Source organism: Electrophorus electricus, chromosome 11 (genome assembly GCF_041902795.1).
Source record: "Electrophorus electricus isolate QZ-2024a chromosome 11, ASM4190279v1, whole genome shotgun sequence".
NCBI lineage: Eukaryota > Metazoa > Chordata > Actinopteri > Gymnotiformes > Gymnotidae > Electrophorus > Electrophorus electricus.
Genome location: NC_137507.1, coordinates 883,091 through 909,473, shown reverse-complemented (window position 1 = coordinate 909,473; position 26,383 = coordinate 883,091). Strand labels below are relative to the sequence as shown.

At 37.4% G+C, this 26,383-nt stretch overlaps 2 protein-coding genes across 3 annotated transcripts; one reads left to right on the top strand and one right to left on the bottom strand.

Annotated features, from left to right (window-relative positions):
- Nucleotides 1-1,700: 1,700 nt before the first annotated feature.
- gorasp1a (golgi reassembly stacking protein 1a) lies at nucleotides 1,701-9,427 on the bottom strand. Its single transcript, XM_027022289.3, has 9 exons — nucleotides 9,291-9,427; nucleotides 7,635-7,715; nucleotides 7,147-7,350; nucleotides 6,975-7,061; nucleotides 5,583-5,713; nucleotides 5,349-5,487; nucleotides 5,178-5,259; nucleotides 4,471-4,617; nucleotides 1,701-4,306 (listed from the first exon to the last, which is right to left on the bottom strand). The coding sequence occupies exons 1-9, from the start codon at nucleotides 9,351-9,353 to the stop codon at nucleotides 3,936-3,938; spliced, it is 1,305 nt and encodes a 434-aa protein (XP_026878090.2). The 5' UTR covers nucleotides 9,354-9,427; the 3' UTR covers nucleotides 1,701-3,935.
- Nucleotides 9,428-11,574: 2,147 nt separating this feature from the next.
- LOC145659990 (uncharacterized) lies at nucleotides 11,575-23,145 on the top strand. Of its 2 annotated transcripts, none has more exons than XM_081723939.1 (7): nucleotides 11,575-11,777; nucleotides 12,097-12,151; nucleotides 12,365-12,733; nucleotides 14,934-15,015; nucleotides 15,337-15,476; nucleotides 18,154-18,266; nucleotides 18,528-23,145. In XM_081723939.1, the coding sequence occupies exons 1-7, from the start codon at nucleotides 11,656-11,658 to the stop codon at nucleotides 21,871-21,873; spliced, it is 4,227 nt and encodes a 1,408-aa protein (XP_081580065.1). In that variant the 5' UTR covers nucleotides 11,575-11,655; the 3' UTR covers nucleotides 21,874-23,145. The 2 variants fall into 2 exon arrangements, with proteins under 2 accessions (XP_081580065.1, XP_081580066.1); XM_081723940.1 differs by having other exon boundaries at nucleotides 11,635-11,815.
- Nucleotides 23,146-26,383: the final 3,238 nt, after the last annotated feature.

Here is a 26,383-nt window from a genome sequence, read left to right as displayed (position 1 = left end):
CACTTAACAGATATTCTGGTCTCTCGTAGCTAGATTACAGAGAAGTCATGCAATAAGGTGCTATGAGAACTGGCAAGGGACACTAAAATTGAACCTGAAATAAGAATAACAATACTCTATTTTTTACATCATGAAGGGATAGTCGTAGGTGATGAATTCAATGTCGGTGCACCGTCTACTACCTAATGATTCAGTTATGTCTGTTACGATAAATGCATTGAACCAGATCATAATCCCTAGTATTACATCTACACACTGTTACAATCACTATAATAATCATAATAGCTATGGTCATCTTACCAGCTGTGATAAAAAAAGGTGGGTTAGATATAAGGTTAGATACAGGTCTGGGGTTAGACAGAGCGTTAGTCAAGAACCATTATCACCAGCTTGCCACTGAGTCCCTGACCTTTAACACCTCAAATTATGTTCTGTCATAATTGTCACTTTGGATAAGTGTCAACCAAATTCCATAAAGGTTGACATGAAGACAATGGCTTTTTACACAGGGCCAGTATCACTTGGGTTTTCTTTGATAAAATATTTGGTTTTGTAATAAAAATACAATTTAAATGCATTTCTGTAGAATTTATTACATTTTATGTTTCATAATCTATTTTATAGTTAAACAGAGAGGAATTTGGTTACTTGACTGTGGTGGTGAGATTAGTCTTCTTAAGCGGGCTCTGAAAGTGCATGCCATGTGTCACTGTGTCTTTGTCAGCAACAGACTGGCCCACCCAGAGCTTTACCTTTCAATGATTGATAGACGAGAATAAAAGAGACTCTGGCCTTTATCTGGTTGTTGATCTATTTTAAAATAATCACATAAAGCCATTCATGGATCTTATGTAAAAACAAATGAATGGTACTTTGAAGTTCTCTTATTTCTTATTCCTTAAACTAAATAAAAATCAGTGTGGGAGAAAAGGTAATCAGATCCTGTTAACAGGCGTTTTGTGAATGACTGAGGCTCAGTAAATAGGCCTTACAAATATGCTGCATATAGTATCTTCACATGTAGCCTCCATGTAGATTAACCCATCATATACATTAGGGATACAAAACAAATTGCCTCATGCATTCTCTGTCATACAAAAGGGAATTCGGGAAATTTAATGTTTTTCTTAGTGTTCTGTGAGACATTACCTGTGACATGCTCTGACCCAGTCGTCTAGCCATCACAGTCTGGTCCTCGTCAAGAGTCACTCAGATCCTTACACTTGCCCATTTTTCCTGCTTCCAACACATCAACTTCAAGAAGTGACTGATAACTTGCTGTGCAATATATCCCACCCCTTGACAGGTGCCATTCTAATGAGATAATCCATGTTCATGGCAATACTCATTTTGCACAGGGAATATAAAATTCTATCACTATCAGGTCACTCCAGATTTTAAGATGCAATACTCTAAAATGTAGCTGGATATGAAACATAAAACACATAGTAGCTAGGGCTACAGAACCATAATCTGATCTCTGTAATTTACATAGGAAACAAAAGGCAAATTTTGTTTTCAAAAGACAAAACAATTTTGTACAAAGGTTTATTTGGAATAAACAAATTTGTGAATAAGCTTTGATTCTATTTTAACTGAAAATGTATTTTAAAATGTCATTTTAACTCTCAGCACCATTAGTTTGCTTAGCATTATTTAAGGATGTTTAGTTAAAGTTAAAGTAGACAGTAGTGTATATATACTGTAGACACTTTAATTTATTTGCAAAGTTAAATAAAACAACCGACAGAGAACAAGGCAAAAGTACAAGAGAGAATAGCTTGTCTCCCTTATTAACTATTAATAACATTAACTAACTAGCTAGCAACTTTGGTAAGTTATGTAGCTAGCTAGTTAGCACAATCAAACAGTGACTATGACTTCTCACAATAGCAACCTTGATTACTAGTGAGCTTGAACATGAAGAACTCTTCAAATCAAAAGTTGCAAGCACACCAGAATGGAAAGCCATGAGAATTCATCTCCATTTAGAATGGAGGGATAATGTCAAATCACCTATTTTTTAAACACCACAATCATCTTACGCTACAAAACATATAAAGTATGAAAAAATAGCAGTTAAATTGAGTTTGATCTATTCAGATATTCTTGCTTCAGCAAGCACAAAAACAGCCACCTTAAAAATAGTTAATAGATTCACCCGTTTAACTTGTCATGCCAATATTCATTCATAAGATAAAATAATAACCTATACATATGAAAATCAAGATACTATAATATCAAAAAGATGATTTAAACTTTAAATACACACCAATCTATTGTAATATGAATGCACAAAAAGGTGACACTAATATTAAAGGTGACCAATTCCACCAATTTCTGACAAATTTTTCAATAATTTGCTTGTTGAGAATTAAACAACATTCAGATATTCTTGGCCCTAGAAACTCATTATAGACTAAACTGTTTACAGCATGGAGTACTAAGAAACATTTAAGTATTTACTCCCTCACAGAAAGTTACAGCCCCAAATAGTTATGAATACACTGTCACCTTAGAGACCATTTCCCATAATTTAGTGATGACCTACAACATGTCTGTAGTATGAGCTAGTATGTACGTACATGGTGCTGGAAACAGAAATAGTTCCCAAAGAACGCTTATTTTTAGAGATTTACCATAAATTTATCCATTTTACATATTAATCTCAAAAACACCTCAGCCTTAATAGTAAACAAACAAAATAGTTGCCTTTGCATTGTAGACGTTGTAACCCCAAGTTCCCATCAGACACTTGATTTCATTCCTCCTTAAATCCTGATATTCTTAATATCCAGCAGTGAAATTCTAACATAAATCTTTGTGCAACTACTTTGTAACACCAGCAGTTTTGGAGTAGTTGTATATAATAATTTGTTACAAATTAAGTATTTCTCTCAAACTAGTGTGGTTATGTCTTATTTGCTGGAAAACAGTCTTGCAATTCATTACTTTACTTACAGGTTTCTTTTCAAAACCCACAAAAATCGGAACCAACTGGAAAATCTGATGATGACAATTAAGAGTCTTTCTGGCATTTTGGACCCAGCCAATCCCAGTCAACATCACTTAGGTAGATTATATTAATAAGAAGTTTTATATCTGTTTAGACACTGTGACAGATTTCTTGTCAAGTTTACAGTACATCATTCCATCTTCTGCGTATGTTCATCTCATAGTCATTTTATATATATATATATATATATATATATATATATATATATCTTTATATATCAATCTTTATATGCTACGAATTCAAAAACTGCTCCAGTCACATCCACAACAATTCTCATCACAGAAGTCAGCTTGTAGTGGGTAGCGGATGCACGCTCAGAAGAGAAAGCATGGCATCATATAGACGCAATTTATGTATCCAGAAACTGAATTTTAATTCAGCAGCTGCTGTTCCAGTGATGGTCATACTAACCAGCACAATTACATCAGGAGATATGGTGAACAGATAGTGTTAGGAATAGAGGCTAAAGTTAGGACCATATGGGATGGGACTGTGCACAAACACCAACAGTCATGTTACGGGGCACAAAGGGTAAATAATAAAATGGACAGATGTGAATGCCTTCAACTGTACAGTGTAGTTTGTTTATAGATTGCATAGTCTTGAGTGCTATTTCCTCTCTTATAATACAGTGAGCTCATACTTCGCCTACTGGCAGGAGTGAGTATTACAAGTATTATTGTCCCTACACATAGAACTTTATAAAATATTACTTTGTATTGCATTACTCCAACACTGCATATTAGTGCCCTGTAAGCAATTTAGCAAACCTGATACAGAGCAGTAGTAGATACCGGCCATGCTGTATTTCTATATTCTTGGCTGCCCGTTATGGAAGTCTAGATCAGATACAATCTTTGCTTTGTCTATCTGTAATTCAGGACCAGATGCCAGTCCCACAGAAGCCAACAGTGAGAACTTACTGGGTGGAGCTACTGGGCAAAGAGTTACTGGGCGGAGCCGAGGACTCGACAGTTGCAGGGTCTATTAGCAGAGAGGAGATTTCCACAGATGGGATGAAGGACTCAGCAGATGAGATTGAGGAATTTTTCAAAAACACAGGATCAACAGGCAGCATGCTGTGATCAGCTGACAGGCCTGAGGACAGAGCATGTGGGTCTAGGTGAGTTAAGGGACTCGCTAAAGCAGAGACATCTTTCGCTGGTCCTGACCGCTCCAGAAACACAGAGGCAGTGAAGTCTGTGGCAGGTGTGTCTCTATGCTGCTCCTCTGACCTACTGGTTTGCTGAGCTGATACTGATAGGGGTTCACCATTGCCTTCTAGTTCCTCTGCAGACAGAAAGCATTAACTTCATACAGTTGACTGCAGCTTATAATGATCTTATCATTAATGAAAGCTTGCATCTCGCTTCTCTCTCTCTCAGCAATCTCTGACAGTTGGCAATCTAGACTTACCAACATCCAACAGACTTACCAACATCCATAAGACTTACCAACATCCAACTTCTGGCCAAGATCTGGCATCTGGTCCACTCCTCCTGTCCTGGCCACTGATGTGTTTGTCATATCTGTGGATGAGACTGAGAGATCCAGCCTCTCAGATAACTCAGAACTCATCACCTCTAACTCACTTGAAATACCTAAGGGGGACATAAAATATGTTTGAGACATTTTGATGGTGCTTGGGGAAATATGCTGGTAAGAGATCTTGATTATACAATAAATGGTCATTAATGTTTACTTTTAAAGTATTATTTGAAGTCCTGTCATATTCTCTTCATATTCATCTGTTCATAAATGTGTGAATATTCCCTTAATATTCATATATTCATAATGTATGAATATAGCATAGCTGCCTTTTGATGACATGTTTTGCATTCTTTATTACTTCACCAGGAAGTAGACAATAAACAAAATGAAGAATGGTCTGGGAAATGTCACTAACCTTTTTAAAAAATACATTTGTTCGCCAATGTCTTGCTACATTTGTAATGTTATTTTGTGGAACCTTTATGTTCAGTACAGTAACACTCACTGTACACATAGCTTGTGTAGTATTGGCTTTAGGCACCAGTCAACACTAAACAAAGGCCTAGAGTTGATTATACGCAATAGGAAAATCAGTGTTTGCACACCATAACACACTGAGAAAGATTCTGAGAACTTCTTCAATCTACAACAGCGCAATGGGAGAGCCTACCTGGATCCATGACCCTTTGGATAGGTGGTGGCAGTGGTGTGTCCCCACTCACTGACTGACCTGACGCTGTCATTAAGGAAACCTAAAGATACACGACATATATCTCACCGAAAATTCAAACACAATTCATATAAACATCTAACGACGTATGTTTAAGCTAGTTAAACTTACTTCCGTGTATCTGTGTGCTGGAGGTTCTTCGCTATTGCATTCTTCTGTGCTAGAAGTGTGACTAATGTTCATTGATTTTGGACTGTGAGGGTGAGCAGGGATTCGATGCAAATAGCCATATCCAATTCCACAGCCAAGACTTGAAAGCATAAATTCAAACAGGTTAAGAGGTTTCAAGAGAACATGTCCATGAGAAGTTGTAACATATTATTGAGTTATTCCAGATGACCTTACCTGCCCTCGCCGCCCCAGGCCCCGTTAGGTGTCACTATCACCTCCCTGCATCCATCTGTCTCCATGCTGTATACAAGAAGCTTCAGTGATTTGCCTTCATGTGCTTCGATCAGTGTAAAGAAGTCCTCCGACTGTTGAGATATGCATGTTAGCACACTGTCTGATGCAAAAACATCTCCAAAGAGCAAAAACCGAATTCATACAAACAACCTCCATAAAACTAAAACTTAAACTTTCTACACACGTGAGCTTTGCTTTTAATGGGATTAATTAACGGGTCAGTAAAGATCATTTTTACATTTACACTTGCTACAATTCTCAGTTAAGCCAGTTCTTTGTGTAGTAAGACCACAGATGCTTAAAATTGCAAATACATACTTCATCTATTTCCATATCAGAAAATTAACATTTAAAATGTAATCTTTATTTTAAATGTTAATTTTCCGATATGGAAATCGATCAAGTTGTTTCAGAACATGCAAGAAAGTGTTGAATTTACACTGAAAATATGATGCGAGAATAACAAAGTCCTGCGATCACGGAGTAAAAGCAAGCTTTGCAGCTATTAGAGAGAGGATGCTTTGTCCTTCATCTGCTTTCAGCCAGTGTCTGATAGGGTCATAGGAGGACAACCACCTAAGTATCTAAAATAATTGATACTGAACTGTTCACCGAACCTGGCAGTTAGATTAGAAATATCTCATCAACAATCAAGGAGACATCATGAGTGCAGTTGTACGTGCTGTTTCTTCTAACCACTTGCGTTTATATAGGGTTTTGGCATTGTAGGATGTTGTGATTCGACCGATGATTAGTTGATTTTTTGAGTGGTAGTGAGAAATGGGTGGACAGGATTGGTTCAAAGGAATGCACTGTGTTGTGGTCTGGTTTCCTGTTTAGTAAGTTTGGTAACCAAGCAACGTAGGAAATATCTGGTTCCTTAGGGTTTTACTATGGCTTTTTGTTGTTCCATTTCTTTGGGTCTAAGGGGTTGATAGAGTGATATCAATGTGTTTGTTTATTGATGTTTCAGTGGAGAACCAAGCTTCAAGGAATTCTCTCTCTTTCCTTGCCCTTTGCTCACATTATGCTTTTTGTTGTATCCCAACACTCTATATAAACTGTACATACAACTGCACTGATGATGTCCCCTCAATTGGTGACGAAACATTTGCAATCTAATTGCCAAGCTCAGCGAACAATTCAGAGTCAATCAAACCAACCTAGGCTACCAATATTCCAAATTATCTCTAAAATAATGCCATGAAATGGAATTAAAATATAAAACAGCAAATCTGATTAACAAAAAGTCCAAATATAAAAAAATAACATGAGCAAAGAGAAATCTGATATGATGTACTGATATGATTCAGTACACAATGTTTTACTTACATCTTGCAAGACCTGGTCTGCTCCTACGATAAAGTCTGAATATGCCTGAAGTCCAGCCAACTCAGCTGGTGAACTGGTCTCCACATTCTCAGAAAGGGAAAAAAAGAAAGGAAAGTGAGACATCTGATTGGCCACGGCTCTGGAATCCAGAGTAATGAGAAAAGATACTCACAAGTACATGCCAGACGTTCTCATTGGCTCCCTGGAAGCTACAGAACCGGACGCTGGCTCCCAGAAGTCCCTGCCCCCCCCACATGTTGCTAGGGACGACCTCTAACTCACGGAGCCTCATGTTCTTGGTGCTGAACACCTCCATCCTCACCGCCTTCTCCACATTAGCCTTGAGGAGATCCTTGAGCATGTCATTATCCTGGTTCTGTTTGGCAAGCAGAAACGGTTTAATTAATATACATAGAGAAAGTGATTTTATTAATCAATCCTAATGATTCATTATGAGAATGTTAAGTGCTACAGTACAGGCTGCTGACCCAGGGTGTAGTCATGGCTGTGCAGCAAAAACATGTTAAACAGCTGCTGTGTAGCGGGAGCAACACAACACTCTAGACATGAAAATATGTAAGCAATGAGAACACGTAAAAAAAAAAAAAATTATGGTCAAGTTAAATATGACAAATTAATGTGAAACAATTATGAACTTACTAAGCGAGTGTTACCAAGGGATATGATGAAATCAAAAAACGGTTCCAAACCAGCTTTCTGTGCTGGGGAGTTCTCTTCAACCTATTGTAGAGCAGATAATAGTGCAAACAGACTTAGGACACATTTGTTTAAAAAATAACAGATTAATACAGACACAATACATTCAGCTGATATAAAATTTTCTACTTCCACATGCCACAACAGAGCCAATTATACCAATCACTGAGATTCTCAAGGGTTCTATAAAATGGTTTCAACTGGCAAACAATCAATCAATCATAAAAGAACTGAACACACTCCATGAATCTAAATAACATCATTGCTGCTATAACAGCAAGAAAATGAGGAAAGTCAAAGAAAAAGAACTTATCTACACTTGGAACTTCAGAATGAATGTTATGATTTAAACATCTCCTTCTCCATGTATAAACTGGCTCCTCCTACCACTAATTCAGAAGCACTTTGCTTGTGCAGCTGATGAAGGACCTCTTTCTGAAGCGTCCTCTTTTTCTGGAAAGTCTGTGTACTTCACTACACTTTTGAATATCTCTACATCTCTTAATACCGTACATGGCAGTTACTCACCTGGAATCGTTCTCAGATATATATAAGTGAGCCATGCTTATTATATCTCTACTATATTATACCAAAGATGCCTAATCTGCCTGTATGTTTAAAAATCTCTGATAGCTCTATTGACTGCATAAGATAAATGTGTGAACAGAAATTATTTACTGACAACTAGCCTCAGTTTTTGTACCCACTCTTTAATATATGAAATATATTATTCATATCTGTGATGTCTTTAACAAATTACATTGGTTAAAGTGTAAGAACTCTTTAAAAACTAACATGTACCCAGGCCTGTAAACTATTTTGATTTAAATATTGATTTTAATAAGCACTAAGCATTCTTACTCTAATAAGCTTTATTGTACGCATTCAAGTTTAGTGAGCTTTACTGTAAACATTCTGACTTGAATAAGCTTTTCTGTAAGCACTTCGCTTAAATACATTAGGTTACAGAAAGCCAGAGAAAACGTTAAACGTTGGACTTGCACAAACTGTAGAACAGTGATAATCGTACTTTGTTTATACTTCATTACTAGTTAAACACTTCCATCACTTTAATTGTTCATAATCACTTTGATCCACATATCAAGAGGTATCAGGTGGGGGCATTCCGATTGCAGGCGTCATCATCAAGGTCTGGAACGCCACATCTGCAGTTTCGTGTACCCCTCTGCTGCAAGCTCACGTGAGTGGCCTAACGCGCGCGTGTGTTTATTATCCCCCGCGTGCGCCTACTGTCCATGCCAGCTGACGTTCATCAGATTCTGGAAGGGCCACGTGACCAAAAGCAAATATAATGGCAACAGCTTCTCAACTGTCCAAAGGACTGGTTATTACAGCTGTAATATAGCTTGTTTAAACTGTTGAGTGCTATGCGAGTGTAATTTGTTTCGTGTTCTACTTAGTTAGCATTAGCCATCTTAGCTTAGCTACCTCTGAAATAAGAATCCAGTGGGTTCTGCTAACCAGCTAGCGTTAGCTAACTACCAGCTAGATTTTTCTCAGAGGTGCGTCGGGAAAAAAAACACCAGTTCCGATATAGCTAGTGTCCCCACCACCAACAAGAAGTTACATTATTTTTACCCCATGAACATGATAGCCATCAGTTCCGCCATCCGGTACACTAGCACTCTGCGTTAAGCCCATCGGTATCAGGAAAGGAAAGGTGAATTAGGCCCCGACTGCGCCGAGCTCTGCCCTCTCCCAAGGCGCACAAGGGACGTCCGCTTTCGTTTTTTTTGTTGTTGTTGGTACACGCTCATATGGTACAATATATACTTTATTTCATGGGAATGAAGAAACTTACTATTCGAAAGAGCAAATAATATTATTTTATATATTTAATAGCAAATATTTTATCTATAGTAGATATGTAGATAAATATGGAACGTTTGTGCAGGTTTTTAAGTGGTGCTAAGGTACTTTATTTTGATGATGATAAAAATAATAATCTAACTTAATTTTCTATGGTAAATATTAAATACAAAAATGCAAATTGTTTAAAGAAAAACAAAGGATGCCGTTTTTTAATTGTAAACGGGTAGTCCTTGAATCTAAAAAGTTCAAAAGCTGTTTAAAAATGCAATTATAAAGAAGAGTATCTTATGAAATACCTATGAAGGCTAAATATAGTCTATAGCCCAATAGAGTCTATCTATATTCTAGATATAGTCTTTAATTTTAATATATACATATTTAATACAAAAATATACACATTTTTGTTTTTTTATGTATGATATACTTGATTCATATACTGTGCTTGATTTATGTTAATGAAAATAAAAAGACATTATTACTGATACTGTTAAAAGTTCTAATAAAGACTGCTAGCGCTGTGAAACTGACCCCAGTTGCAGCATTGACTTCCGGTAGATATTTCAAAATAATAGTTTGAATAAAGCCACGTTGGGCTAATCAGCCTGTGTTAAGTATGTAAGTTTTACTAGCCACATGGAGCCACAAAAACTCTGGTATCTACTGTGATCATTGCTTAATACAATGTCATTAAACACTTTTCTTCTGTGTTGAGATGTGTTAAAATGTAATTTAAGGTTTAACTTCAGCTGACTGGCTGTCAGGTGTGTCAGATCAGTAGCTAACTTAGTTACTGTAGGTTGCCCTCTTATGTAGAATAAAGAAACAGGGAGAAAAATATTTATATATATATATATATATATATATATATATATATATATATATATATATATATATATATATATATATATATATAATTATTATTATTATTATTATTATTATTATTATTATTATTAATAAAATGAGTATTATCAGTAGTCCATTTTTCCCTTCTCTAATCTATACTTCATATCGAAAGTGAGACCTGCAGTTAAGTAATGATACTCCAGCTCAGGTTTATTGGTCACTTTGCCAAAATCTACTGGATTAACATTTGAAAGGTAGATGCCAGTCAGCATCTTTGGTGGGAGGGCATGGTGTGGGTGGGGCTAAACAGAGAACTATGACCAGGGCATCAGACACTGGGAGTTTGGTTGTAAAACTGGAGCCCAGTAAGAGTGCAGAGTGCCAGGAACAGAATACGCAACACAACTCATCCGGCAAGTAACTCCAATCTGTCTTACTTAACTTTTATTTGTTAGATAAATGCATGCATACCTTTGTGTTAACTGGCTACCCTATTGTCTTCTTGTTGTAATGCTGTTATAATGTAAGAGATGTACAGTGTTAAAAATATTTTATATTCGTAGCACAAATTAATAAATACAGACCTAGGTTAGTACAATAATTGAAGTTATATGAAAAGTGTTACCAAGGCTTATGTTACTTAAGACTTAAGGCTGCATTAGACCCTACACTGACTGATTCTTTTGACGGAAAAGGCATTAAACATTAACAGAGTCACATGAAAGTTGGAGTGACATGCAGGTGTCATGATTCTGTGATATACCTCACCATGACTATGTCTTCTGCCAATATTTAGATATATTTTGAATCTGATTATATTTTTTTAATGTTACACCTGACTCTAGATAGGTATTTTCTTAAAACTGTAAAAGAAAAAATGCCATGCCATATTTTGGCCTAATATCAATATTAAACATTATAAATTTAGATATTTTAATATATAAGTATATAATAGGCTATCCAATAATAGGATATAAGTTAGTTGTCACCATTAGTAATAATAAGCCCCTGTAATGTCAAAGACAGCTGTTATTTGTATCAGGTTAGCTTGGTATCAAATCAAACAGTCTAAGAAGCCAAAGCATGTGTAAGTATTAAGTATTCAGTACAAACCTTTAAAAATTCAATTAGGTTATTTATTGCAATTGCATGGCAGCCTATAAACAGAGTGTGGGAAAAATTGCAAGTATGAGCATCGTTGAAAAGGTCTTCTCTGTTAATCATGTTCTCGTCCCTGTCAGGATTCATACCTTATATGCATTGATGGTTATTTATCATCACCAATGAGATGAGCAGCACCTTGAGAAGAACACAGTCCCTGAAGAACCTCTCTGGGACTCATAAATCATTGCTGACATTTGATGGCTTCCTCCTGGACAGAAGAAAGACCGTCCCCCAGCTTGTACAACAGTAAATGGGAGCATGATGAAATATCTCAGAGGATCCCAGTTCAGTCCTGCATGATTTCACTAGTCTAGACTCTGGTTCAGGTCCCTGCACATTTGTGCATTGAAAGATCTGCAGAGCAAAACTCTGTCCATTAATAACTTCCTTGGGATTCATGGACTAATTGCCTGACTCAGATCTTTGTAGATAAGAAAAGTTAGTGTGGAGTGTCTGAAGGTCCCAAGGGGCTCAAATGGGAATCTCTGGCTGTGTTTGTCTGGTATCCAGATTTATTCAGTCAGTGTACCATGGGATTATTTGCTAAATTCTATTATTTTCACAGGTACCAAAGCTGCATAGAGCTCAGAGATGTGGGCACAGACGAGGGGTGGTTAAAGGTATCATGAGCGCTAACAGGCCCTTCATCTTTAAAAATTAATATTTAATATTAGCTTTCTTTTCCGTTATTAGTATATTAGTGTATTTTAGGATGTCTATGCTTTACAGTTTACACATTATGCATTTTATAGCTAACCTGAATAATGTCTAATAGTGTCTAATTATTTTGCATACAAATGTAATGTATTGATTTCTGTACCCTTGTTCCACAGTCACCTATGCAATGTAGAACAAAATATGATGAGATCAGTGGAAGTAAGCAGATCACCTCATGGAAAAGTTACACAGCTGTGGGGACAGCAGGTGGCCCTGGGTCTTTAGGGACTTCCTCTTTGAGCAGGAGTCGTTCCATGGATGCCCTGTCTCTGAGAGACCTGCCGGGTACCAGTGCTTTGAGAGCTTGGTTTGAGTCTGAGACCAGTCTGCAGAAGGGCTCAGCCAGACCCAGACCTGCCCCCACACCACAGGCCAAGATCAGACCACTAAGCAAAATTACCTCAGCAAGCCGAGAGACTGTGAGAGGATGGGAGAGTGGTCACAGATGGACCGAGACGCCAGCTAAAAATGACAAAATCACTCAGGTAAATTGTGCTTGTGTGTGTATGCTGAGAAATATTTTCAATCACTTAAAACTGAGAAGAATTATAATCCAACGGTTCAGTACTGGATTAATCCGTAGTTGAACTGTAAGGTGACCATTTTGGCTAGACTGCTTTTTCCTGGTGTAATCATTACACGTGTTTCCCATCATTACACATGTTTCCCATCATTACACACATTTCCTATCATACGTTTCCCATCATTACACGTGTTTCCCATCATTACACATGTTTCCCATCATATGTTTCCCATCATTACACACGTTTCCCATCATATGTTTCCCATCATTACACGTTTCCCATCATTACACACGTTTCCCATCATACGTTTCCCATCATTACACGTGTTTCCCATTATTACACACATTTCCCATCATATGTTTCCTATCATTACACGTGTTTCCCATCATATTTTTCCCATCATTACATGTTTCCCATCATATGTTTCCCATATGTTTCCTATCATTACACGTGTTTCCCATCATATGTTTCCCATCATTACACACGTTTGTCATCATACGTTTCCCATCATTACACACGTTTCCCATCATACGTTTCCCATCATTACACACGTTTCCCATCATTACACACGTTTCCCATCATTACACGTGTTTCCCATCATATGTTTCCCATCATATGTTTCCTATCATTACACGTGTTTCCCATCATATGTTTCCCATCATTACACGTGTTTTCCATCATATGGTTCCCATCATATGTTTCCTATCATTACACTTGTTTCCCATCATATGTTTCCCATCATTACACACGTTTCCCAGCATATGTTTCCCATCATTACACATGTTTCCCATCATATGTTTCCCATCATTACACACGTTTCCCATCATATGTTTCCCATCATTACACACGTTTCCCATCATATGTTTCCCATCATTACACACGTACGTGTTTCCCATCATGTTTCCCATCATACGTTTCCCATCATTACACGTGTTTTCCATCATATGGTTCCCATCATATGTTTCCCATCATTACACGTGTTTCCCATCATATGTTTCCCATCATTACACGTGTTTCCCATCATATGTTTCCCATCATTACATGTGTTTCCCATCATATGTTTCCCATCATTACACACGTTTCCCATCATACGTTTCCCATCATTACACACGTTTCCCATCATATGTTTCCCATCATTACAGACGTTTCCCATCATTACACACGTTTCCCATCATATGTTTCCCATCATTACACGTGTTTCCCATCATGTTTCCCATCATTACACGTGTTTCCCATCATATGTTTCCCATCATACGTTTCCCATCATTACACACGTTTCCCATCATACGTTTCCCATCATTACACACGTTTCCCATCATTACACACGTTTCCCATCATACATTTCCATCATTACACACGTTTCCCATCATTACACGTGTTTCCCATCATATGTTTCCCATCATTACACGTGTTTCCTATCATACGTTTCCCATCATAACATTTGTTTCTCAGTAGTGCTGCTCATTCATGGTTCATCACTGGTCCTTTCACTGAGATTATCAATCATGACATCTTAGGTACGGTAAACATAATAATTTGTCGATGATGTAAATATACTTGTTTGCAGCAAATCCTCAGCTTTCTAGGAACAAAACATTTCATTATTTATTATTCTGGCTAACTTCAACATTCATAAAAATGAAATTACTCATAATAAAACAAATCTGTACATCCAAATAAGGCGTCAGTGATCCAGAAAACCTGTAATAAGTGCTTCACTGAATAATTCAGCACTGCAATTCACTGAAGTGAAACACCAGGCAATAGTATTATCCTGTACTGAAGGATTAGGCAGCTCCATACTACACACTATACTCCATACTTCACATTATACTCCATACTTCACACTATACTCCATACTACACACACTTCACACTATACTCCATACTTCACACTATACTCCATACTACATACTATACTCCATACTTTACACTATACTCCATACTACACACAATATTCCATACTTCACACTATACTCCATACTACACACAATACGCCATACTACACACTATATTCCTTACTTCACACTCCTCACACTGTCTCCCCAAACTGTATCCAGCTACGTTTCTGTTTTACAGTAAGTCTAATATCATGTTCACATAGATTCTAATATAACTATTTGCTTCGAGCATAACCACTTCCAAATGTGTGCGTATTGTAGGAGGGGGGCATCACTTCTAAAACTGAGAGGTGGATAACCACAACACCAGAATCACTGGGCAAAGGTTTAGGGCATCTCTGTGGTGAGTAGTAAACCAGATTAAGAAAAACTTCTAAAATATTAATGGAATAATTATAAAATCCAAACTCTGCCTTTTCAAGACTTTGCCCTTATTTGTATGTGTAAGCAAAGTCTACCACTACATTTCATATGTATCACTATTACATTAAAACAGCTTATTAAAATGTGTGATACAAGAATGATTATTGGCTGAGAGGATTGTAATTAATCACCCTTCCCCACCTTTATTCCCATACGCCCAACTAAAGTGTGCAAAGCATGAAATTAAAATGCTCATTATCCTTATTTGTTCTTTTATGGTTTCCTCTCTGATTATTTGTAGGTGGCAGTAAATCATTCCCCCTCAAACTGAAGAGCAAAGTCTCTGACACACCAGCCTCTGTCCCCAGCATCAAGGCCCGGTCTGCTCTCTATCTGTCAAAGGTAGCAGCTGCGGATGCCTCAGGACCCACCAAATACGAAGTAAGTGTCCACCATTTGATACATTTCATCAGAGGAGCAGCGCTGAGACTGCATGATATCTACTGATACAGTGGGCTGCACTGTGATATGATACAGCACCAGTCTGAGTACACCTGCTTGAAGCCACTTCAACCCGTTTATCTGAAATATGTATGAAGTAGTGCTTAAACTTTGTCCTAGACATAAAACTTAGCTCTGAGTTAACTAACTAACTAACTAACTAACTAACTCGGAATTAACTAACTAACTGAATTAACTAACTAACTAATTCTGAGTTAACTAACTAACTAACTAACTCTGAATTAACTAACTAACCGAATTAACTAACTAACTAATTCTGAGTTAACTAACTAACTAACTAACTTACTAACTAACTAACTATGACTTAACTAGCTAACTAAATTAACTAACTAACTAATTCTGAGTTAACTAACTAACGAACTATGACTTAACTAACTAACTAATTCTGAGTTAACTAACTAACTCTGAGTTATTTAACTAACATTTGTCAGCTTTGTCTGTATTGTGAGTGTATATATTATGCCTATTTGATGATATAAATTGTGCCTATATTATGTAACACATGAACAGGTATGTCATGAATGCAAAGAACATTCTGTTAAGCAAAGAAAATATTTTTTTAATGAAGGTCAGCCTTTAAGACAACCTAAAAGATCTTTGCAAGTGTCTCTAACTCGAGAACATCTCTTTTCTATAACCACAAGTCTTGGACACCATCTCTTAAAGGTCTCATAGTGTATGCTCATCCTTTAGTTGTACTTTTTTTCCTGCGGTACATCAACACTGATGTGGTGTTATAAAAGTCAGCTGGATGGTTGGTGGTATAGAGCTTGTTACCCTTGGTGAGACTGAGATCAAATCCCACCACTGCCAAGTTACCACTGTTGGGCCCCTGAGCAAGACCCTCAACCCTCAATTGTTAAAGCTGTATTCAGTCATAATTGTAAGTTGCTTTGGATAAAAGTGTCAGGTAAATGTAAACACCTCAAAACATTCCTGGAATATGAGGCCTTCTGATTATTTACTGCAGTAATAGAGCCTGCTACTGAAATAGAAACCTTATGTTCTCTATCTTAATCCTTATGGTCTCTATTCTAACTATTATGGTCTCTCTTTTCTTCTAGAAGAACTTTATTTGTGCCAAGTGTTGGCATAATGTTCAACTATTTTGATAGTTTGCTCAACAAGCACACTATCAAAAATAGCAACATTTCTTGTTATTATTGCTTTCTGTTAAGTTTGAAAAATACGTAGCTCTGACTGAAACAAAATAACAAGAGCCTATTGGTAAGTAATGAGGTTCTATCTGTTGTTTGGAAGACTTACAACTTCTTTTTCCACAATCTTTGTGGAAGCATTATCTATTATTATCAGAGGAGTATCTACCATTTATCACAGGATTTACCAACCTGAGCGCATCATAAGCCATCAATAGTCTACCACTTTTTCTACCAGTTTCTGATCACAATGTTACCATAACATTGAATCAGTAACTAAGATTACAGATAATCTCACAGCATGATCGATTTTACCAGATGTTTTTACTATTCCTATGACAATTAGGTTATTCTTATGAGAGAACAGTGTACTAAGAATTCTTGTAACGAAATACAAGTCTTAACATAAGACTTTTAAATTCACAGAATAACTGCTAATTATGTCAGCAACTTCAGGTGTTTATGTGATCAGGTGTTCAGGTGTTCTTTGTCTGAGTGTGCACTACCGCTGTAGGCAGTCCTATGCAAATGTATAAATTGTTTCTCAAATATTGTTCTCTAATAGTCCTTCAAGGAGTTAAAACAAACAAAGACAGGTAGGACCAATATTATTTAATTTCTAATTAAACACACTCCTGTTGTCTAAATATAACCGTTCAGTCGTGATGTCAGGATTACTTTTGATCTGGGTTAAGACAAACAACATGGTTTGGACCGCTGATCTCATCCAAGATGCATGCATAAATCCCATCTGAATACCTGGATAACAGTAAATATGCAGAAGGTTGACCCAGTTAGCATAAATATATAAAGTAACTGCGATTTCCTGCTACCAATAGCCACAGCAGATCAAAATCCATACTCACTGGCAAATTCTTAAGTGATGAGTGTAGTGGGGGCTTGCAGTAATTGGCACTGCACTGAAAAATGTCCTCCCACCCATTTTATGATTCACAGTAATGTGCTATGGAGCTGATGGCCCTATTCATTGATTACAGCTGAAAACAGGAAATACATACATTTACCCAAACAATCAGCTGATAGAGTTGAAGAAGTAGACCAAATGCCACATTTACATTAATGGCATTTAGCTGATGCTTTTATCCAAAGCAACTTACAATTATATGTGTGTACAACTTGAGCGTTAAGGGTCTTGCTCGGGGCACAGCAGTGGCAGAGCTTGAACCAGCAACCTTCCAATTACAAGTCAAGCACCTTAACCACTTAGTTACCACTGCAAGCAAGTTTAGCCTTAGAGTCTTTTGTGGTTTGTTTGTTATCTAGTTCACAATAACTAAAACCAGATTTAGTTCAGGAAAGCCATAAGGGACCTGAAGCATAATCCAGTCATTAAAATGAGAAGAATGTTACCCTGTACTTAATAAAGGGTATAAAGACCTTTCTTTATAAGGGTACAGTATATTTTGTTGTTATCCCAGGTTCTGTGCTCGGCCTGCTGGACTCAGGTTTATGCCATGGAAAAAATTGTAGCTGACAAACATAATTTCCATATCAACTGTTTCTGCTGTAAACACTGCAAAAAAAAACTCAGGTAAGTGTTTTTGCCAATCAAATTAAAATCCTTTCAAATAAACTGAAGAAACCAACCACAGAAAATATAATCTGATTAATACAAATATGTATAACACTCCCTTTCCAAAGAAGGAGAAATAATTATATGAAATGTAAGATTTAGTGCAAATTGACATTTAATCTAGCTTTTACACAGAGAACCAGCCAGGGTTACACAGACAGTTACATCTGTAACTGACTCCATCAGATTCAGTGTTTGTAATGATCTGTTTCACTGCAGCATTCACAGTTATTCGGCTCTTTATGGAGAGTTCTACTGCACATCTCATTACCAGCAACTGTTCAAGCGAAGGGGAAACTATGACGAAGGATTTGGATACAGGCAGCACAAAGACAACTGGCTTAAAAAGACAGATGACTCCAACCCCGAGAAGATCAAGCAAGCACCCAAATATGAATTAATGTGTGCTGACAGCATTTCGGGTTCATCACCTAGTGGCTTACCTTTACACAAACGAGACAGAGATGTTAAAAATAAAAGCTACTCTGATAGCAGGAACAAACTAAGCATTAGTTGGCCACCAGAAAACAAGAAAAGCAATCACATTTCTGACTTATTGATGACTCAGAAAGTTACTGACAGGAAAAATCATGAAATGTCCTCAATAAAATTAAGCTCTGGAAATGTGTATAGCAAGACGACGCCTAATTCTGGTCAACATGAGATAGACAGTGCAGTCAGACTGTCACCTGCAGTGCAACAAAAGCAAAACCAAATCTCCATTCCCTTTGCAAGAAAACACATGGATATGCCACTACAATCAGAAATTGTACACATATTTAATTATAGGGATTCAAAACCATTGTCAGAGGTTGAAGATCTTGCTTCGTTTCATGAAACACCAAGCAAACATCTACAAGATGGTGAAGGAAACTATAAATTACATCTGAACAGTAATTCCTGTAATCTCGACGTTTCAAGGAAAATAACATTAAAAAAGAAAAGTGTCCGTTTCTCTTCAACAGTGTGCACTGAAGAGGAACACACAGAACAGACACCAGCACTGGGTGTAGGAGCAGACCTGCCAGCAGAAAAGGCCTCCGGAATGCTCTCAGATAGTGACCCACACACCGCTCTGGATAGTGAGATTAAAATAGATCAAGCTGAATGGGACAGCAGCTCTGAAAAAGACAGAGATGATCTCTCTGCTAATAGGACGAGTGAAAATGGTGATGATAAACACTCTGATCCTGATGGATACAAGAAGCAGGAGATTCAGTTAAACAACTCTGAAGAGTTTCGAGAGAGATCAGTGGTAGCAGCACAGAGACAAGGAGAGACAACAGCAGACCTATCAGACATCATACGTCCTGAGACTAAAGAGGCAAGAGCAGCGTTATCAGACATCATACGTCCTGAGACTAAAGAGGCAAGAGCAGCATTATCAGACATCATACGTCCTGAGACTAAAGAGACAAGAGCAGCATTATCAGACATCATACGTCCTGAGACTAAAGAGACAATATTAAACAATGAAAAGGGGAGTCAAACTCCTAAAAAATCATCAAATATTGATGTTAAAAATGGAACAAAGGTGCTTGACAAAATAGTTGATAAAACAGCTACTAAAAAGGGGTCCCCATCTAAAGGAAAAAGTCCTCTAATTAAACTCTTTAAATCTGGGTCCAAAGAAAATCAAAGAAATGAAGAAAATGTGAATGTGAATGAACTAGATATGGAGACCAGGAAGTCCTACTCTAAACCCAAGAATGTGCTAAGCAAACTCTTTCAGTCCTCAGCAGAGAGAGGAGCAAGCCTAAAAAAAATACAGGAGACCAAGAACAACTCAAATGAAGCAGCCTGCACCAAGAACAACTCAAATGAAGCCACCCGCACCAAGAACAACTCAAATGAAACAGCCTGCACCGAGACCAGATCAAATGAAACAGCCTGCACAAAGACCAGCGCAAACGAAGCAGCCTGCACCGAGAACAACTCAAATGAAGCAGCCTGCACCGACGACAACTCAAATGAAGCAGCCTGCACCGAGAACAACTCAAACGAATCAGCCTGCACCGAGTCCAACTCAAATATAACAGCCTGCACCAAAAACAACTCAAACAAAGCAGCCTGCACTAAGACCTACTCAAATGAAACAGCCTGCACCAAGAACAGTTCAAACAAAGCAGCCTGCACCGAGACCAACCCAAATGAAACAGCCTGCACCAAGGAAGAACAGGGAGCAGATTGGCTTAAGACTACACTAACTAGAGAAAATGATGCATCATTTCTTCGTAATACAGGTCATCTTACAAATATATGTGATAGCACTAATGAAGTGACCATCTCTGTGCCTTTTACATGCATTCCTCATGGTACTGAATCCTTGTCAGAGCCTGATGTGTTTAAGGAGGAAGTATTCCATCAGAGAGATATTGGTAAAGTGGGCAGTGATTCTGTAACACCAGTCACCACTGAAACAAATTCAATAAGTTATTTCAAGACAGCAGATGCATCTGCCTTCTTTGATGATTCGTGTGATGTTTCAACATCTGAAATATTAACCCACCAGACTAATGCCATCACATTCTCAGAATGTGACACATTCCTGACTGGAGACAATTTTGAAACACCAACAGCAGCAGTGTCAACTGGGGAACAGGTGTCAACAATGGACTTGATTGAAGGGGACTTGATTGAAGGGGACTTGTTTGGAACAGCAGCTGAAAGTATTAGTAGAACTTGTCTGGAACAGCAGCAGAATGCCATACCTACTGATACCATCACTCATGCTAAATTAAATGCTGAAGATTTTGGTTCTTCAGAATTAGAGATGGAAGCAACTACAAAGAATGCCAGTGTTATGGATTTCTCAGGTCACGAGGATAATAACAGTATCCCTACTTATGTTCCAGATAATATCATTGACATAGAGAATGGAACTCTAAAAAAAGAGCAGGGCACTTTAGGGGACAAGGCAAATGTTCATCATAACTTCCATTTAATGACAGCCAGTCACAATGAAAATCAAGATCCTGTAGAAAATGTACACGATCATCACTGTAAAAATGAAGTTTGTGACCTGTTTAGCTTAGAGAGTGGTCCATCAACACAGTTAAATATCTCTGATGTGCCTGACCAAAACATTTCAGTGCAAGAAGGGAATTTGGTGATTCAAAATTATGCCTTTGACACTTTCAGACCTGAGCAGGACCCAAAGGCTCAGTGGAATGTGTTGCACATGTTCGACAAAAACAAATCCACTTTAGATAAGGGTAGATTAGGCCAAACTGAAGTTATTGATCTGTTTGATTCTGATAAGGAGCCGTCCTCCACTGCAGTGGAGCAAAACATTTTTGATCCCTTTTATGAGCCATTCCAAACTGATATTTTTGCAAATATTGATAATGGAACAGCAGTAAATATGCCAGCTATGGAGTCGTCAAAACCAAACTCATGCCTACTCAATGTCTTCCCTGGATTAGAAGGTCAAATTGCTGCCTCTGAGATTAAAGAAAATGTCTCTCCAGTAGACACACTTTCATCATGTTCCACCATGCCTGTAACACAGACACAAGACAGTTCACACTGCAGTAATGACTGGATGTCTGACCTTTTTGGCTAAAAACAGACATACAAAGATCACCCATTTAATGAACAGATTTTGTTCATATTATGACCATCATAATTACATCTAATTGAGTTGACACCATGAAAATTAGAAAAAACTATTGGTTATTTCTCCCTTTTAAACACAATGCATATGGTATGTCTAATTATCTAGAATCAGCATCACTGATTTACAGTCAAGACTGAATAGATTTTCTGTGAATCAGTGAACTGCATAGAAATGTCTTCCATCAGTTCACATCTGAGTTGCTACTGAATGCTAGTATACATGAAAGACATAGATCATTCTGACAGCTGAGCTCACACTAGCTATTAATGGATGTCCAAGCTTTAAAATTAAAAAATGACAAATTTTATAATAGTTAAAAGCACAGTTGTATTATGCTGTTTACTGGATTCCATACTATATTTTTGTTAGCGTTAATGCCTAGATGCCCTGACCTGTTTTTACTTGGATATAATTCGAATTTGTTTTAATCCAAACTAAGAAAAAATCAAAAAGCTTGAATAATTACTGCACAGCATTGCTAGATATGTGCACTTCCATACTGAGCTAAGATCATCTGAAAATTCTGCTGTATGTATGAGAAAAAACAATAAATAAGGAAATTGGACAATCAGAGTTAGATCACTCATCATCCCACTGTTTAGAGTTTAAGTGTGCTGTGTTTTTCCACTGAATTGACTGCTATTACTGCTATTATTATTGCTTTTTTATCAGTCATAAAAGTGGAGTGACTTTTTTTCAGTGTCTCTGGAACTTAACATATTCTTAGTTCATGTAAATTAATTTCAGATCCATTAAACTAAATGTTTGAATTTATGATTGTAGTGAAGCCGATTTTGTGTTACTGATTATGTGAAACTGAAAAATAATTCAGATGTGCTTAATTTATGCAATCATTTCATGTATCACTTTTTTATATATATATTTCTTGTATCTCAGAATAAAACCAAATTATTTTACAATTATTAATTACTTAGTTAATTAATTATTACTAGATAATTAGATAATTTCACTTTTAATTTTTTTAATAAATTTTCTTTTTTATTATCTATGACATTTAAGAGAGAACTTGCTTATAAATTGATCAGTGGCAACTCCTGAAGAATACAATTGGTCTCCCACTGAAATACTGTCATATTAAACCTCTGGGTGAAAAATTGCAATTAAAATATGTTTTAAATAAAAATATGAAATGCAAATTATGCTACTTACTTAACTATCATTATCCACTTTTCTATATGCTACACCTGCAATTTCTTTTTATTCATAAATTTCTGTTTGTTTGTTTTTTGCATCAAACACAAATGTTCAGAAATTCACAAAATGTACCAACAGAGGGAGACAATGAGAGAGAAATGCCCTAAGATACACTAAAGATATTAGAAATAAAGCCGCTGTGGAGGCTAGTGGAGTTATAAAGCAGTGTAGTGTAATAACGTAGACACAGACCCTGGGGAACTCAGACGAATTTATGGGAGGCTGTTTAATGTTACAGCAGGAGAGTAAACTACAAGGACAAATAGTGCAATAAGCAAAATGCTTTAAAAAGTCCAGTTGAGGAAAAGCAGGGAACACACAGCTGGCATACCACATCAGGTGCATGAATGAGATACAATAACGCCTATCCCTTCAGTGGGGGGTAGCCAGACGGTAGCACACGCAGACGTGCACAGAGAGACAATGTACAAGGGTGAACAAGATAATGAAACTAAGATATTAAAATTAAATATTTGATAGTGTGGTAGTAAGGTCACCTTTAGCCTTCAGAACAGTGTATTCTTTCTTGGAAATCTATCATGCATGTCTTGGGCTGTGTGAAATTACTTATTGGATAATTCCTAAATAAATAAATAGATAGGTAAATAAAATACATTTTTGTGGTTTTTCAGGAAGAGGGGGTGGAAATATGAATCACACTTTGCTCGGCTCCTTCATATATTCGTTTGCCAGTCTATATGAGGATATTATTATCTTTTAAGATGAACAGAGCGCTTCATTCTATGCACCGAGTCGACTGAAATGGCTTCATATCCCTTGTTAATTCTGTAGCCACTACAGATCAATCAGACCTAATGACTCATACAAAATTCAACACCACACACTGTAGACCAAAGACATTGGCTTTCTCAGAGTATTAACATAGTACACTTCAGAAGGAAGGTTATTGGACTCATTAGACCACGCTCACTTTAGTTTACCAGAGTCAATATGTAGCTAGTGCTCAGGCCTACGGGTGATCCTGCTGGATGTGTTTAAAAGATGACACATACTGCTAACTGGCAATTAGCCTGTTACAATCTAACCCGATATAACCTAACCTGATTTAACCTAACCTGATTTAACCTAACTTGATATAATCTAACCTGATATAATCTAACCTGATTTAACCTAACCTGATTTAACCTAACTTGATATAATCTAACCTGATATAATCTAACCTGATTTAACCTAACTTGATATAACCTAACCTGATTTAACCTAACCTGATTTAACCTAACTTGATATAATCTAACCTGATATAATCTAACCTGATATAATCTAACCTGATTTAACCTAACCTGATATAATATAATCTGATATAACCTAACTTGATATAATCTAACCTGATTTAACCTAACCTGATATTATCTAATCTGATATAATATAATCTGATATAACCTAACCTGATATAATCTAAATTTATGTAATCTAACGGTTTGTCATTTTCTGTCCTACCAGTGCAAGGTCTTATGTGCTTTAGTAAAGATCCAAGAGTTTAGATATGTGAAGCATGTTTGAGAAGCTCAGTGCATCAACGATCAACACACACACACACACACACACACACACACACACACACACACACACACACACACTGCTGAATAATGGTAATGGTAAAAGACAACGATGGTAACAGCAGATCATACATTTGTCTAAGAGGTCCTGAAAGATTCATAAGCCTTTCACATCATATGCATTCTTAAAAGCATGAGCCACTTTCGCACTCCCTTGTGGTTATGAGAAAGAGGGAGTCATGTGACTGTATGGGTATGGGAAGTAGAAATGACATCAAAACATTCCTGTCTGGTATATTTCAGAAGAACTGAGGAGACTGCTACACCTCCAATTCTATATAATCCATTTGAAAAAAATTAGGTTCATGTGCAGTAGTGTCAAGTTTATTTATTTGGTCAAAGGACAACATCCAGTATATTTATGTATGAACAATACAACAGAAGGTGAAAACCTCGCTCCCAGATGAGCTAAACACTTTTCCCACTTATTTTGCGGTAGCATACGCTGAAACTCCTGAAAGAGCCGCCACTCCCACTGAGTGAAAATCCCTCTCCGGCTCCGTGGCTGATGTGCACAGGTCCTTTAAGCGAATGCTGGCCCAGAAGGCATTCCCGGATACGTGCTTAAAGAACGTGCAAATCAATTAGCCGGAGTGTGTATTAACTTTTTCAAACTGGCCACTATCGTTCCAGTAATAAAGACAATCACTGCAATCTGTCTGAGTGACTGGCGCCCTGGAGCTCTAACCTCCATCATAACAAATGCCTTGAGAGGCTGGTTAGAGAATTCATCTGCACCTCACTTCCTGACATCCACTTCAGTTTTCCTACAGAAAGAACAGATCCACCGATGATATCATAGCCGTGAGATTGCAAATCTGGACAGGAGGAACTTGTTTGTGTGAGTAATAATGCTGTTGGTGGATCACAGCTCAGCACTCAACCCCACAGTCCCTTCAAAGCTCGACCTGAACCTACGTGCTTGAGGTCTGAACGCTTCTCTGTGCAGCAGGATCCTGAACTTCCGGTCAGGCTGTCTCCAGGTGGTAAGGACAGGCCGGATCACCTTCTCCTTCAACACAGGAGCAGCCCAGGGCTGTGAGCTCAGTCCTCTCGTCCTCTTCTATGGCAGTACAGCCACACACATCTCTCACATCATCATTACATTTGCTCAGTGCACAAAGACAGCAGGCCTGATCGCTCATGATCTCCAGTGGCCTACAAGGAGGTCAGTTCTCTGAAACACTGGTGCCTAGAGAATGACCTCTTACACCCCACATGTCCGAGGAGCTGATATTGGACTTTAGGCATTAAGGGAAGGAGCATATGCCCATTGTTATGGGATGGGACTACAGTAATAAAGGCTCAGCTAGAGCACTTTGTAAGCAATATCAGGAAAAACAGCTTGGACAATAATATATAATCTCTAATAACACACTCCTGCTACTGCCACCATTCTGTAATGTCTCGCATACAGTGTCTGCTCAGGGCTTGAAGGATGAACGCAGGACGTGTGTAAGATGTGTGACATTGAGTATGTAAATGTAAAAACCCTTGTGCACATGTACACACACACACACACACACACACACACACACACACACATATATGACTTTTTTGGAAGATATACACATGTACACACATTCAGATAAATAATACTGTAAAGGGTAAGCACTTAAATTTAAGGGTAATAAACACAAACTTTTCATTCACCTTACTCCTGG

What these genes read in the sequence shown, in the direction of transcription:
- gorasp1a (XM_027022289.3), bottom strand. Translation starts at nt 9,353, where the DNA reads ATGGGCTTAACGCAGAGTGCTAGTGTACCGGATGGCGGAACTGATGGC. An exon ending in CAGCACACAGATACACGGAA is followed by an intron (nt 5,260 to 5,348) that starts GTAAGTTTAACT and finishes GTGTATCTTTAG; the next exon opens with GTTTCCTTAATGACAGCGTC. An exon ending in CCAAAGGGTCATGGATCCAG is followed by an intron (nt 4,618 to 5,177) that starts GTAGGCTCTCCC and finishes TGTCCCCCTTAG; the next exon opens with GTATTTCAAGTGAGTTAGAG.
- LOC145659990 (XM_081723939.1), top strand. Translation starts at nt 11,656, where the DNA reads ATGAGCAGCACCTTGAGAAGAACACAGTCCCTGAAGAACCTCTCTGGG. An exon ending in CAGACGAGGGGTGGTTAAAG is followed by an intron (nt 12,152 to 12,364) that starts GTATCATGAGCG and finishes CTTGTTCCACAG; the next exon opens with TCACCTATGCAATGTAGAAC. An exon ending in AGGTTTAGGGCATCTCTGTG is followed by an intron (nt 15,016 to 15,336) that starts GTGAGTAGTAAA and finishes GATTATTTGTAG; the next exon opens with GTGGCAGTAAATCATTCCCC.